The sequence below is a fragment of the Epinephelus fuscoguttatus genome, linkage group LG19, assembly GCF_011397635.1.
Source record: "Epinephelus fuscoguttatus linkage group LG19, E.fuscoguttatus.final_Chr_v1".
Lineage (NCBI taxonomy): Eukaryota > Metazoa > Chordata > Actinopteri > Perciformes > Serranidae > Epinephelus > Epinephelus fuscoguttatus.
The window spans coordinates 4,010,082-4,024,044 of NC_064770.1; the positions used below are offsets into that span (position 1 = coordinate 4,010,082).

The following is a 13,963-nucleotide window of genomic DNA, read 5'->3' on the forward strand; positions in this document are numbered from 1 at the left end:
TCCAGGAATACAGCAGAAAGATGGTCCCCAAAAATGAGCTGCTAAGTGAATACCTCAGGCAGCAGAAACCAGAGAATACAGAAGAGGAGCATGAACCATCATGGAAGGACAAGACCCTGCATGACCACCGACAAATTGAAGAAGTGACCAAAATCAAGAAATCCTACTAGTGGTTGGAAAAGGCTGGACTGAAAGACAGATTCTGTGGGACTTCCAGATCCAGACAGACAAACTGGTGATGGATTATTAACTGGACATAGTGTTGATCCAAAGAAATCAAAGGATTAAACTATAGAAATGACTAAAAATCATGCGCAAATATACATGAGTATATTCACATATTATGTTAGGTGCTGCTGCTGAATATACAGTGTCTTGGTTCCACAGGCCACCATTACAGGTGTAACAACAACTGATTCCTATGAGGATCTAAAATTAAATGTAATCCTTTAATTAGGACAACTCCTATTTAAAATGGTGAGTTTATGTCTCCATCTCGTTACTGGATTTTTCCTCTTCTTTTTCTTCTTCTTATTAATACAATATGTTTTGTTGCTGTTAATACTCTCAAAACACTCTTTTTCTGTATGGAGAGGCTGATAACTGATTGATAAAATTTGTAGTAATGTTGTAGTAATTTGAATATCAGAGCATTCCTACATTGTATGCGTGGCAGTACAAACTACCTTGAGCACAAAAGGTGCATAAGGGATTTTGACTAATCCTTAACTGAGATATTTTTCTTGATGTTCAAAAGAATGTACTTTTCTAATGCAGGAATTGATCATAATGATTTTGATTTAAAAAAAAAAATGTTATGCTGGTGGTATTGTTTTTTGGCTTAGTAGAAAGACCAATTTGACCAATAGCAACATAGCTGGATCAAAGTAATTTAAAAAAAAAACAAAGGTAAGACTAAGCCATAGTGCAAAACCTCTTTAAATTTTGTAGACTTTTTCATCGACATTCTCGTTTACAAAGATATTCTTGGCCCTCTTCAAGCGTATTTATGTGTGTACATTAAACAAAAAAATGGCTTTGCTCTTCATTCACAGAACGTGTTTTTATTGTCTATATGGAGGGTATGTACAGAGTTTGACAAGCAAGCATTTCTGTATGCAGCTCCTTATATGTGGAATCCTCTGCAGAAGGACTTAAAGTTGCAGTCACTGGTTCCTCTTGGCCATTTCAAAGAACTGTTGCAGGACTGTTGTGCCCAATCGTCTATATGCCAGTGTCAACGTGTATTTTAGTTGATCTTTGTAATCATGCTTAGTTGTCTCTGTTTTATGGTTTTATAGTTCACTTATAACATGTATTAACAAACATGTTGGCTTTTCATTGTGGTAATCTAATTAGGTGTTTTATATTGCTTGTTTTAGAGCTGTACATTTTTAATTTGTATTTTTGTTCTATGTTGACTGTCTGTAATTTATGTTGTTGCCTGTCTTGGCCAGCACACTCTTAAAACAGAGATTTTTAATCTCAAGAGTTTTTTTTTTGTTAAATAAAGGTTTTTTATAAAGATGGAAAACAAATATATTTTTTCTTATCCAGTTATCAAGTGCAAAGTCCAAAGATTATTCTCAGAGACTGGTTCCTTACATATCCTTATATTTAACACATACCAGTTAAGTTTTTAAGGCCTTAGACGATTTAACAACACTTTATGTAGGCTACTTTCCTAAATCTTTGTCAAGGGCAATAAAGAAGGGCCTTTGGTTTGTAAATAAACGACGAGAATCTGGCGAGAGTAATGAATAGATTGGATCCCTGCTGCGGTCTTGATCATCACAGGTGACGCTCCTGTGCCGCCCTCCAGCGGCTCTTCTCCGCACTGCACCGTACCGCGCTGCTGCTTTTGTTTTTTTTCCGCACAAGCGGAAGTGTCGATCTTAGTTCCGGACACATGGTGCAGGGTGGGCGTGCCCAGGACGCTGATGTAAACACAAAATACGCCTCATCCCCCGTCGGATAAGTCACAGTGGAGCGAATTGGCAAGATTAACCCAAATAGCCTTCGCTGGTCGGGGAAAACGCTCCGTGTCCGTCGTGCGTAATATGCGTTAAGGCGCAGACGGGCGACGCCATGGACTTCTACATCAACCTGAAGGTGAATTTCAGAGGAAATTCCAAAAATTTCCTTCTGTCGGGATCCGAGACCAAGAGCTGGGAGTCGATGGAGGCCATGGTAAGAGAGGGGAGAATCACCGGGCCCGTTCTGAAACACACCGATCACCGCACAGCCTGCTGCCGCCTCTGTCTGCTCTCATACACTCATTTCTAGTCGCTGCTGCTTGCGATTGATGACATTGATGTGCCACATCGGAAGGTTGTGTTTACTCTTAGGGACATAACCTACCAGCTCTGGATACGCTGTAACAGATGCTAATGACAGACTGTAGCATTACCGTTGCCATCATGCAGCGTGTGTCCTGTGAGCTGCTGTGATAAAGCACAGATAACAGTGTCACAGAGGGCAGGGAGGATACATCGCTGGCCTGACAGGGTTATTATAGTGGTTTGTTGTCATGGAAACACTGTTTACCAGCTCAACACAACTGGTCTGAGCAGTTTGAAACACACATCCACCATTTGAATGTGTTCCTCTGGCCTGTTAGCTGAAATATCAGTCAGAGGGCATTTATAAGTCTCCAAATTCATTTCACAACAGCATTATTGCACAAAGCTTTCCTACACACTGAACAATCAGAGAGAGAAGTGGGTTATCGGGAATACATTATGAAATTGTTGTAGGTAGGCCTAATCCCATAATGCACTGCCCTATTTATTGGAAATTGGTTCATATTAGAGGCCTTTATTTTGTATATTTAATCATGTTTACTGTTTTCTGACTGGTTTTTGATTCAGAGCGCTTCTTTCATATTTACCTGTTGTCTTGATGAAGTTAGTATAATGTGCATATCCGAAGCATTAATTCTGTCAGTACAGTAACAGAGTCATATCACAGACTGGGTATGTGCTGTCTTGGTGTCCCCAGTGTAAAGGGTGACTTTGGAATGTTTCAACCTGGGCTTAATTTTCCCATGTTTTTGTGTCTAAGTGACAAATCGGAACAGCAGTTTGTACAACTGGTCCAGTATTTGGACAGAGCGCTGCAGCCAGCAGCGGCAAAACCTGCTGCAATGTAATCCCTGTGGGCAATTGAGCACTATCAGTTTATGTTGACTAAAATCACACAGAAAGCTTTATAGCAGTTTAAGGTTGCTTTTTGTAATTACTTTTAATGAGAATGAAGCTTTTTTTTTTTTTTTGCTGTTTTTGTGTTGCTATGTGCCTTGTGTTTCTGCACACTAGGTGCCTGGCGTTTTTACCACAACGCTCTGAACTGCAAAAACTTCAACTCAGAATGGAAAAGCGCCCCACGTCATCTCCGCTTTTTTCCCATCACAACAAGTGTACAGTTGGTAAACAATGGAGGAAAAACTGCTGCACCTGCTTTTTTTAGGGTTTCATGTACCCATACAGGTCTCTGTTTCCCTGTGCCCAACAAACTATCTGTTGACAGCCTCTCAACTACCTACTAAGTATTATGAAATAAATCAAATGATAAATGGTAGATTGATTACAGAGGAATGTCAAGGTAAGGCGGTAATAGGGTGGTTGCCTGGCAACAATAAAAAGGTGCAGCAAGTGTTTCTTTACTATTGGCATTCAGTTTAAAAAAAGAAAATGGCAATGTGGTGTGCCTGGCGTTCTGTGACTTGCGAAACTTCTTCTGTGTTATCGGGGCCTAAAAGTGCTTGTTTTTGTCACTAACATGCTCAGATTGTTATTACAAGTGTCTGACAAGATTATGAAGAGGATCCCAACGGAGATAGACCTTTTTGTTAAAGATTAAGATCCTTTTTATTCAACCAGAAATCGCCCCCAAATCTCCATCATCAAATCCACCGGACTCCATTTGAATAAACAGTGATTTTAGCATGTATAGAGGCAGCATGTCTTCACATCTAACTAGGTGAATTAATGGTTTACCAAACTTGCATTGGTGATTATTGGTTTGGTAAACTATTAATTCACCCAGTTAGATGTGAAAATATGCTGCCTCTATACATGCTAAAATTACTGTTACAACATTACGGTTTATTTAAATAGAGTTTGGTGGCTTTGGCAATGGCGATTTTGAGGCTGATTTTGGTCAAACAAAAAGGATCTTACTCTTTTACAAGCTCTGTTTCTGTAGGAATCCATTCCATAATGCTGTCAGACACTTAGAATAACAATCTGAGCCTGTCAGTGTCAAAAACAAACGCTTAAAGGTAGGGTCTGGAGGATTTTCCAGTTGCTGTTTGTAAACACACATTCAAATTTGGCCCCTCCTATCAGGCTAAACTCTCCCAGCTGTACCGAGCCCGGAGGTACGGAAGAAGGCTTCACAAAAGAGGTTCAGGCAAGGCTTGCGCTGGTGCACGCTCGGACACGCTTGGGCACGGCACCTGCGCTCTCTCATTGGCTGGGGAAATCTCCGCCCAGAAGCGGTCCGAGCTCACAAAAATATCAAAATACAGTTAAAGGGCAGGAGCTCTGCAAACAGAGTCACCACCACACATGAGTAGAAGCCCATAGGTGATGATTAAGCAGGATTTCATACATGTCTATATTTTGTTTGTTACCTTTAAGTGACGCTTGAAGATGTGACACTTCAAGACGATGCTCAGTTGCCCCAAGTGGTTACATTGCAGCCTGTTTTGCTGCTGCCAGCTGTAGCTGTCTCACTTAATAATGGATTGATTTCAAAAACTACTGTTGCCATTAGTCACTTGGACACAAAAACATGAGAAAATGGTGTCCAGGTTGAAAAATACAGAGTTACCTTGTAAGGTAAAACAAAAAGTGTGTGTGTGTGTGTGTGTGTGTGTGTGTGCGCGCGCAATGGGTCTTTGGTTAGATGACTGAAATATGTATGGATGTATATAAAGTATATCAAAGTATATCAAAATGCACGATAATATCAGCACCTCATTGGTATCAGCTGATACTGGCTTTAAAGTGAACTATTGGGATCGGCCAACGTGCTTTTTCCTCTTTCCACAATGAATGACTATTACATACACTGAAACGCATTCTATTTCATGTCTCCATCTGCTGTTGGGCTATGGGCTGAAATATGTGCCGCCAGAAACTGAATTTGAATCATTTATATCTGAATTTGAATTTCTAAACTTGAATAATTGCACTGAAAAACTGAATTTGAATCACATAATTTGAAATTGTATTGTTTAATTTGAATCATTGCATTGAAAAACTGAATCTGAATAGTATAATTTGAAATTGAATTTATTTCTGTATATCTCCACATTCAGTTCTCACAATTCAAATTCAGTTCTCAAAATGTCCGACTTCACCACAGTTTTTTGTCACCGCCCCCCGCTGTGGCCGCCTGCTCTCGTCTACTTTTCAGGCGAGGCGCATTTCATCTCAAACGAGCCTATTGTCTATGGTCTATGGATCAAGGCGAGCGCTTCTTCCTACGTGCTCAAAAACGTAGGTGCTGATTGGCTGAAGAGGAGTCCTGTGTATCTGTGCTCAATTGCTCTTCCTTCATCCTTAAACTACCCGGATGTCTGTCACAGTAAATTGAATTTGAATTGTGAGAACTGAATGTGGAGATATTCATTCATTCATTCATCTTCTAACCGCTTCATCCTCTTGAGGGTTGCGGGGGGGCTGGAGCCTATCCCAGCTACATCGGGCGAGAGGCAGGGTACACCCTGGACAGGTCGCCAGACTATCGCAGGGCTGACACATAGAGACAAACAACCATTCACGCTCACATTCACACCTACGGACAATTTAGAGTTATCAATTAACCTAGTCCCCAATCTGCATGTCTTTGGACTGTGGGAGGAAGCTGGAGTGCCCGGAGAGAACCCACGCTGACACGGGGAGAACATGCAAACTCCGCACAGAAGGGCTCCCACGCCTGTGATCGAACCGGCAACCCTCTTGCTGTGAGGCGAGAGTGCTAACCACCTCACCACCGTGCCGCCCGAATGTGGAGATATATAGAAATAAATTCAATTTAAATTCAAAATAAATTCAATTTCAAATTATACTATTCAGATTCATTTTTCAGTGCAGTGATTCAAATTAAACAATACAATTTCAAATTATGTGATTCAAATTCAGTTTTTCAGTGCAATTATTCAAGTTTAGAAATTCAAATTCAAATATAAATGATTCAAATTCAGTTTCTGGCGGCACATATTGCAGCCCATATTGGGCCATCATGATAATAGTATGTATAATATGATGATAACTACACTACAGAAGAGGCTTGATGATCAGTAAAATTAGGTGGGGAAAAAAGTGGATATATCGGTTGTCGGACAAATGAGGTGTTATATATTGGCATATTGGATACTGGCAAAAAATCCACTATCGTACATTTCCACTAACAGGTGTTCATTACTTTTATTAAAAAATATGTTAAATATTTTTATTGTATTCCAATTCAACTCATTCTGAAGAATTAAAAGTTCATTGCTTTTTGAAAGGGTAAATTGCATTATGATGCTTTTATATTATCATTTTATCATTGGGATAATATAGTCTTAAAACAACAAATAATATGGTTTATCTCTTTTGGGGAGGCCAATATATCATCAAACTTAAGTACTTATGGTGACAGGCCTAGAGCAGGGCTCAATTTTTTTTTTTCTGTGTACTCTTCCCAAAAGCAGTCCTGTATCACTGAATTCATGTTAACCTAATAGTGTACCAATGAGCTAGAATAAGCTTGGAGCCACTAAAAAACTGTGGGGGGAAAGACCAGAGGCCCTGTTTTTGAATCAGTGGCATTGTAATTAGCCAGTGTCAAGGAAGAAGGTGAAATGTGGGCTGGCAGCTCTGCAGCTTTCAATTTATGGTTCATTTGTCTGAGTGCTGCTGAGTCACAGATGTAAGACTTCACTCTGAGTTGTTTTTTCACCAATGAGAAAGATGTTAGTGGGTTTGGTGTACAGGTTTAGCATCATCTGTTTTTTATTCAGCATGAAGTGCTGAATAATACCTGGCGACATGAGCTGCTCGTTTAATCGAATTTTAATCTAGATTACGAATTGGGCTTTCAACGATTATGAAAACAAAATAATCGTGATTATGATTTTTTCCATAATTGAGCAGTCCTATTTTATTGGTTGCTGTCAAAGCCTAATGAAAAGAAATAGGTTTCAGCTAGTAAAGAGCCAGCAGGAGTGTGACTGGATCCTGCTCCTGAACACTGCTTCCTAGGGCTGGGTTAAAATAATCAATTCATCCGATTCAAATCGATCTTCACTGGGATGACCCGATATCGATTCGTAATATCTGAGATCGATATTTTGATATGCCCTTTTTCCCATGGATGTGTGAAGCTTTACCCCGTTAATCTCGTGGGTAGTAAACAAGCTACCATAGTATTGAGAAGCTCCAACATCACCGGCTCTTTTATCTCTAACTGTTAACTTACTTTTTTTACATTTGGGTGTGATTTATTATCGTGCTGCTCCTCCTGCTGTCTGTGCGTCCTGGCTGCTGCACCACTTTTACGCGCGCGCACACACACACACACACACACACACACACACACACACACAAACACGGAGTAAAGACGTCACGGTGGAGACAGAGAGGTAAAGATAACTGCTGATGACTGATGACTATGCTTGTTACTGTGAGTGCAATAGAACCTCCTCGAGGAAAAAGCCAATACTTTATCAATACAGCTGATCAGCAACAGGTAACCTTTTGGAGAAAATTTCAGTTTATTATTTATTGTTTATTGTTTATTAGGATCCCCATTAGCTACAGCAGGACTGCAACTATTCTTCCTGGGGTCCAGGGGTCAGTCTGCTCTGTCCACAGTCTCTCATCCACCACTGCTATTATTATGTTATAAACAAGCACAGAGCGCTTTCCATCTCATAGAATTGTTACTAACAAGCTGAAACAACAGCAGCTGTTTATGTTAAATGGTTTAGCTTCATTAGTCTAGATGGAAACAGGGGTCCACGCGCACCCCCCGGATTTTTTTGTGGCACCTGATTTTTCTTAATTCTTTAAGTGTCTATTTTCAGATTTTGCCAGATAGCAAGCTGAAATAATGTCCCAAAGGCTTCATTTTTAACCCTTTATTGCACCTATCTCCAACCGGAAAAGAAAAACAAGATATACGAAGTGGTGTAACTTTTGAAGTAAACAACATACAGAGACAAATAAATACACTTTTCTGTACAACTCTGACTCAAGGACTTTAATGGAATGGTTATTTTTGACATTTGACAACATCTTGACTCTATTTCTGGACAAAAACAACAAAAAATGGCAAAAAAATGTTAATTTCACAACTATATTTTCCTTTTTTCATGCACCTAGGGTGAATTTTTTTTTTTAATCATTTAAGTGTCTATTTTAAGATTATACTAGCTAGCAGACTGAAATAATATCCCATGGGGTTTATTTTTAACAGTTTATTAAACCTATACCGAATCCAAAGAAATTGAAAATAGCTTAGCTTTTGAAGTAAACAACACAGAGAGACAAATGAACACATTTTTCCATACAATTCTGACACAAGGAATTAAATGGAATGGTTATTTTTGACATTTGACAACTTTATTTCTGGAAAAAAACAGCAAAAAAAATGTACATTTGACAATTATATTTTCCTATTTTCATGTGCATAGAGTGATTTTTTTTTTTCACTACCTGTTTTTCCTTAACTATTTAAGTGTTTATTCTAAAATTATACATAGCAGACTAAAATATAGGCTAATGTCCCCTGGGGGTTATTTTTAACAGTTTATACTCTCCTGAACTTGAAGAAATTGAAAATAGCTTTGTTTTTGAAGTAAATATGTTTCTATACAATTCAGACTCAAGGAATTCAATAAAATGGGTAGGCCTAGCCTACTACTACTAAACATTTCAAACCATATTGACTATTTCTGGGAGGGAGGGGGACAAACAAAATAGAAAAATACAGAAAAGGGCCAAATTCTGTAGGTGACTGAACATCAACTGCCAACTTTGGCGTCGGTTGGGACAGTGGGCCTGCACCTTGCGACTGTAAGATGGTTGTCTCCCACTGCTCTCTCTTTTGGAACAATTTCAAGAATAAGAAGAAAAAAGTAAGTAAGTGAAATTAAAATTTTTTTTCCATTTTTTGTTGTTTTTGTCCAGAAATAGAGTCAAGATGTTGTCAAATGTCAAAAATAACTATTCCATTAAATTTCTTGGGTCAGAGTTGTATGGAAAAGTGTATTTATTCGTCTCTGTATGTTGTTTACTTCAAAAGTTACACCACTTTCTATATCTTGTTTTTCTTTTTCCGGTTGGGGATAGGTGCAATAAAGGGTTAAAAATGAAGCCTTTGGGACATTATTTCAGCCTGCAAAATCTGAAAGTAGACACTTAAAGGATTAAGAAAAATCAGGTGCCACAAAAAAATCTGGGGGGTGCGCGTGGACCCCTGTTTCCATCTAGACTACGTGTGTCTCGTATCTTAAAACTTACCAGTGGTCATGTGACCTGCAGGCAGCGAGTCTCCGCCGCGGAGGGAGGAGCAGAGAGGACAGCAGGACTGATACTGACTGATGTCTGTGTTCTTCATTCTTTCTAAACTTCACTCAGTATTGTGATTTCAGGAATATGATTTATTTTATTGACATTTTCATTTTGTTTCCAGTGACATTATATTGTGAGTTTATATTGTGACTTTGCTGTTTCAGTATTACTGTTGCTGCTCTAGAAACATTTAGTTATAAAGTATTCAGTTTTAATCCTGTTGTGAATTTGTTCCTTAAAAAATAATTTCTTGTAAATGTTACGCTATTAGTTCTCTGAGAATCTCTTTCACATACTAGCAAAAATTGGTATTGTTACTGAAAAATCACCAGTTGAATCGATAAGTGTAAAGTATATAAAATAAAAAAAATAAAATGAAAAAAAAAAAAGAATCGGGACCCCTTGAATCGGAATCGAATCGTTTCAGGAAATCTGTGGTGATACCCAGCCCTACTGCTTCCTCTGGTTAAGCAGGGATAAACACAAGCCATAGAGTCTTCTAACAGGTCACCTTTCTGATGGCGAGGAGACACATGCATTTGAAACGAATAGATCTGGACACCAAATAGCTCGTTGGAAGGATTTTAATGCTGTGTAGCGTTTGAGCACCCAGCTCTTCCTCAGACACACACACACAGCTCAGCCTGAGTCACAGAGTTAATCCCTATTTGAAATGACTGTTAGGTCTGAAGTTGTGATTGCTTTATTTTTGTCATCTATACCTTGGCATTTTCTACCCTTCCCTCTTTTTGATGGCCCACATCCCCTGTCCTCAGATCTTTGCGTGTGTGTTTGTGTGCAGGTGAAGCGTTCCTTTGGCCTGTGCAGTCTTCAGCTGACCTATTTTGACGAGGAGAACGAGGAGGTGAGAGACTCTGCTGTCACTCTGGCTTTGTCTTATTTGCTGTTTTTACACTTAGCAATAAGTCCTTCATCAATGTCATGGTTTATTGTCGCATTTACCCGGCAATGCCTAATAAACAGTATCTTATGAAAGATTCTCAGTTGTCACATTGATCTTCTATTAATTCTTTATACTGAACAAGAATGTGAAAAATCATGGATTCTGACTGCAGAAGACTTATTTTACAATGTCAGTAGTTAAGAAAACACCATGTCCTAACTGGATGCAATGCCAGCAGGCCTCAGCGACTAAATCAGTTTGATTGTATTGTTTTCTATTTGACTGTTATAACTGCCTGCAAGCAAAGCGACGTTTTGAGCTGAAATTGTGTTGGACACCCCGTTTCTATTTGTATTCTGTCATTCCTGTCGGAAACGCCGCAATGACAGGAATGGCTAAATCACAAGGTTTAATGAGGAGTTACCTCCTAGGGCTGCAGCGATATACAGATTTCAAGTTACACCGTGATGATAGTAATAATTCTGTATCGTGATACCGTAAAACTGCAATATTTTGTGAACAGTTAACGTACCATGAAAATCTCATACCATTGCAATCCTTTTTCCGACAGGATACCCCTTTATTTCACTAGAAAAATCTAAATAAGTTGGCATCTGGCAACTGGATGAACATTTCTGCTAAGAATTGTCTGTGATGCTAGCAAGCTAGCTTGTTTTACAATGTGGAGATGGTGGTATTTTATAGTATGGTATCTACAATAATGATATCTATAACTTACCTGTGATAGTATTGTTGTGAGTTGGGTTGAGCCAAATACTCGGATAAAACAAGTAGCTGGTACAGATAATGTACTTATTACGAATATGAGTATCATATGAGTAAAATGTGTCATTATCTGTACTCATGATAGAGGAAAATTCTCATTTGGGTAGCTATGATTAATCTTGTACTCTTGTGATAAACAAAAATGATCCAAAGCTCAATTCTGAGGTTGTTCTGCAAATACTTTTCTCATAGGTAATAAATACTGCAACTTCTGATCAATCCATGTAAATTTTAGACTTAAAATCACAATTCCTGATTAGGCCCAACCCACTTCTGATGTAAACTCCACCCACTTCTGACACCCATTCCGAGTAGAGATAAATTAGTTGGTTGAACAGATACAGACACAGAAACAAATAATGGTGTACTTGCTCATCCCTAGGTGTGAGTTTGAATAATAAGGAAGTACGTTCTTATCCATATTTTCAGTGGTTTCTCTGAGACCATAGCTGCTAGGTAAGTGATTTGTTTACATATTAAACAGATCCAGTGTTGATACAGACTGTCCGACATATAACGCAATGTGGCACAATAGTCTGAAGCTCACATCCAGTTAGAACACGGTGTTAAATAATTAATAATTCCGACAGGTTATAATGCACATATGCTGTGACTAACAAGTGTAGTTGTAGCTAGCTTTGGAGTTAAAGGGAAACTTTGATATTTTCCAAATTATTTTCCCATGTTTATGTGTCTGACTAAGGGTGACACCAATTTTTGAAACTGGTCTGGTATTGAGTGAAACCATGATACAGGCTGCGATGTAATCCCTGCAGGCATTAAGCACCGTTTGTGTACGTCCACTAAAATACTTGTTTTTGCCACTAACAGGCTCAGATTACCATTCCAAGTGTCTGACAACGTTATGGAAAGCATTCCTACAGAGAGGTTTAGTGGATACGTCCACTAAAATACTTGTTTTTGCCACTAACAGGCTCAGATTACCATTCCAAGTGTCTGACAACGTTATGGAAAGCATTCCTACAGAGATAGACCTTTTTATTAAGAAGCAAGATGCTTTTTCTGTAACCAACACAAGACACTCTTTTGAATAAACAATAATTTTAGCATGTTGAGGTACAGCATATTTTCACGTCTAACTGGGTGAATTTAGGGTTTATTTCAGTCAAAAGAGTTGGTGATTGCTGGAACAGTGAAGACAAGAACCAAGGGGCGTCGGTGGTTTAGTGGATAGAGCAAGCGCCCCATGTATAAGGCTGTTGCCGCAATGGCCCAGGTTTGACTCCAGCCTGTGGCCCTTTGCTGTATCATCATGTATGTCAAATGAACTCTGGTGGGTTTGACAATAGCAAATTCTGGGCTGTTTCTGTTTAAACAGAAAGGATCTTACTCTTTAACAAAGAGGTTGACCTCTGTAGCGAACCTTTCAGTAATGTTATCAGACACCTATATTAACATCCTGATCCTGTCAGTGGCAAAAACAAGCACTTTTAGTGGACGTAAATTGATGGTAGTTGCCTGTAGGCATTACATTGCAGCCTGTTTCAGCAATGGTCTCTCTCAATACTGGACCAATTTCAGAAATCATTTTTCTGATTTGTAAATTAGACACAAAAACATGGGAAACTGTGGTCCAGGTTGAAAAATTCTGAGCTCACCCTTTAACCTCCGTCACTGTATTCAGCTGTTGATTAGGTTGGTTTGAGATTCCTGTAATTCATGTCAGTCTTTGTTACTTTTTGATTCATTTTCCACATCTACTTAACAGTGCAGAACTCATCTGTCCGTTTAAAGGGGTATTCCCTTGATTTGGTACTGCACATCCATAAGTTGGGGGTCTTGAAAGACACGGATTTATAAATTGGTGCTACCTGTTAAATGCCAATATGTTTGAAACTTGACAGTCTCAATTTATCGTCTGTAAAATATTTTGTAGTATGCAAACCCAGGCTGAGGTAACCTTGATGACATCACAATGTCATTGGGGTATTTTCAGAGCTGCTGATGACTAAACTGAGCATCATATTCATTACACTGGTGGAGTAGCACTTTAATTCCTGCAACTGTGTCACCAGGCAGATAATAAACTGATAACACAGTGTAAACGTTTCCAGAGTTACAAAAACTGTCTTCCCCTTTCTTCCTCCAGGTGTCCATTAACAGCCAAGGTGAGCAAACAAACAGTCATAAGACACAGTATACTAGACAAATCCCAAAAATCTATGAGATTTAGAAAGAGTTACATACTGATGTCATTTTAATAAATTCTTCTGCTTTTATTCCAGTGGAGTATGAGGAGGCATTGAAGGTAAGTTGATTTGAAGTTCAGTTGCTGTTCACTTTTATGCACTTATGGGAAACAAAGAAGTATTGTACAGTACATTTTAGCTCCGCCCACTAGTGATGTGCATGTTGACCAACAGCCCACTAGTTGGGTGGTTATGGTAAACTTGTTAGAAAATAAAGCAGGTTTTGGGTGAGTGGGTCATTAAGTGACAGCAGCATTATGAGTAAGTTATTGATAACTTACATAAACATTGTGCATTAGTCCACCTTGTACCTTTTCTTCCCCTCTCTGTCTCTGTCTCTCACTCACACACACAGCAAGCAGCTTTTTCATCAGTGCTGTTGCGCTCAGGTTTTTAGCAGATTTTTGACCAGGAAAATCTATTGAAGTCCGACGTACTTAAATCCCTCTGGTCATAACGTTCAGTAAAAATATTTCTCTCAGAGAATATGTAGG

General features: G+C 38.9%; 1 protein-coding gene across 6 annotated transcripts in view; it reads left to right on the forward strand.

The window, feature by feature from the left end:
* Positions 1–1,941: 1,941 nt before the first annotated feature.
* Positions 1,942–13,963, forward strand: part of nbr1b (NBR1 autophagy cargo receptor b) — a 56,038-nt gene continuing 44,016 nt past the window's right edge. For all 6 annotated transcript variants that reach the window (XM_049560181.1, XM_049560182.1, XM_049560183.1 and 3 more), the window contains exons 1-4: positions 1,942–2,190; positions 10,372–10,434; positions 13,370–13,388; positions 13,506–13,528. In XM_049560181.1, coding sequence (XP_049416138.1) covers positions 2,089–2,190; positions 10,372–10,434; positions 13,370–13,388; positions 13,506–13,528 — 207 coding nt within the window. In that variant the 5' untranslated portion in view covers positions 1,942–2,088. The remainder of the gene's footprint in view (positions 2,191–10,371; positions 10,435–13,369; positions 13,389–13,505; positions 13,529–13,963) is intronic.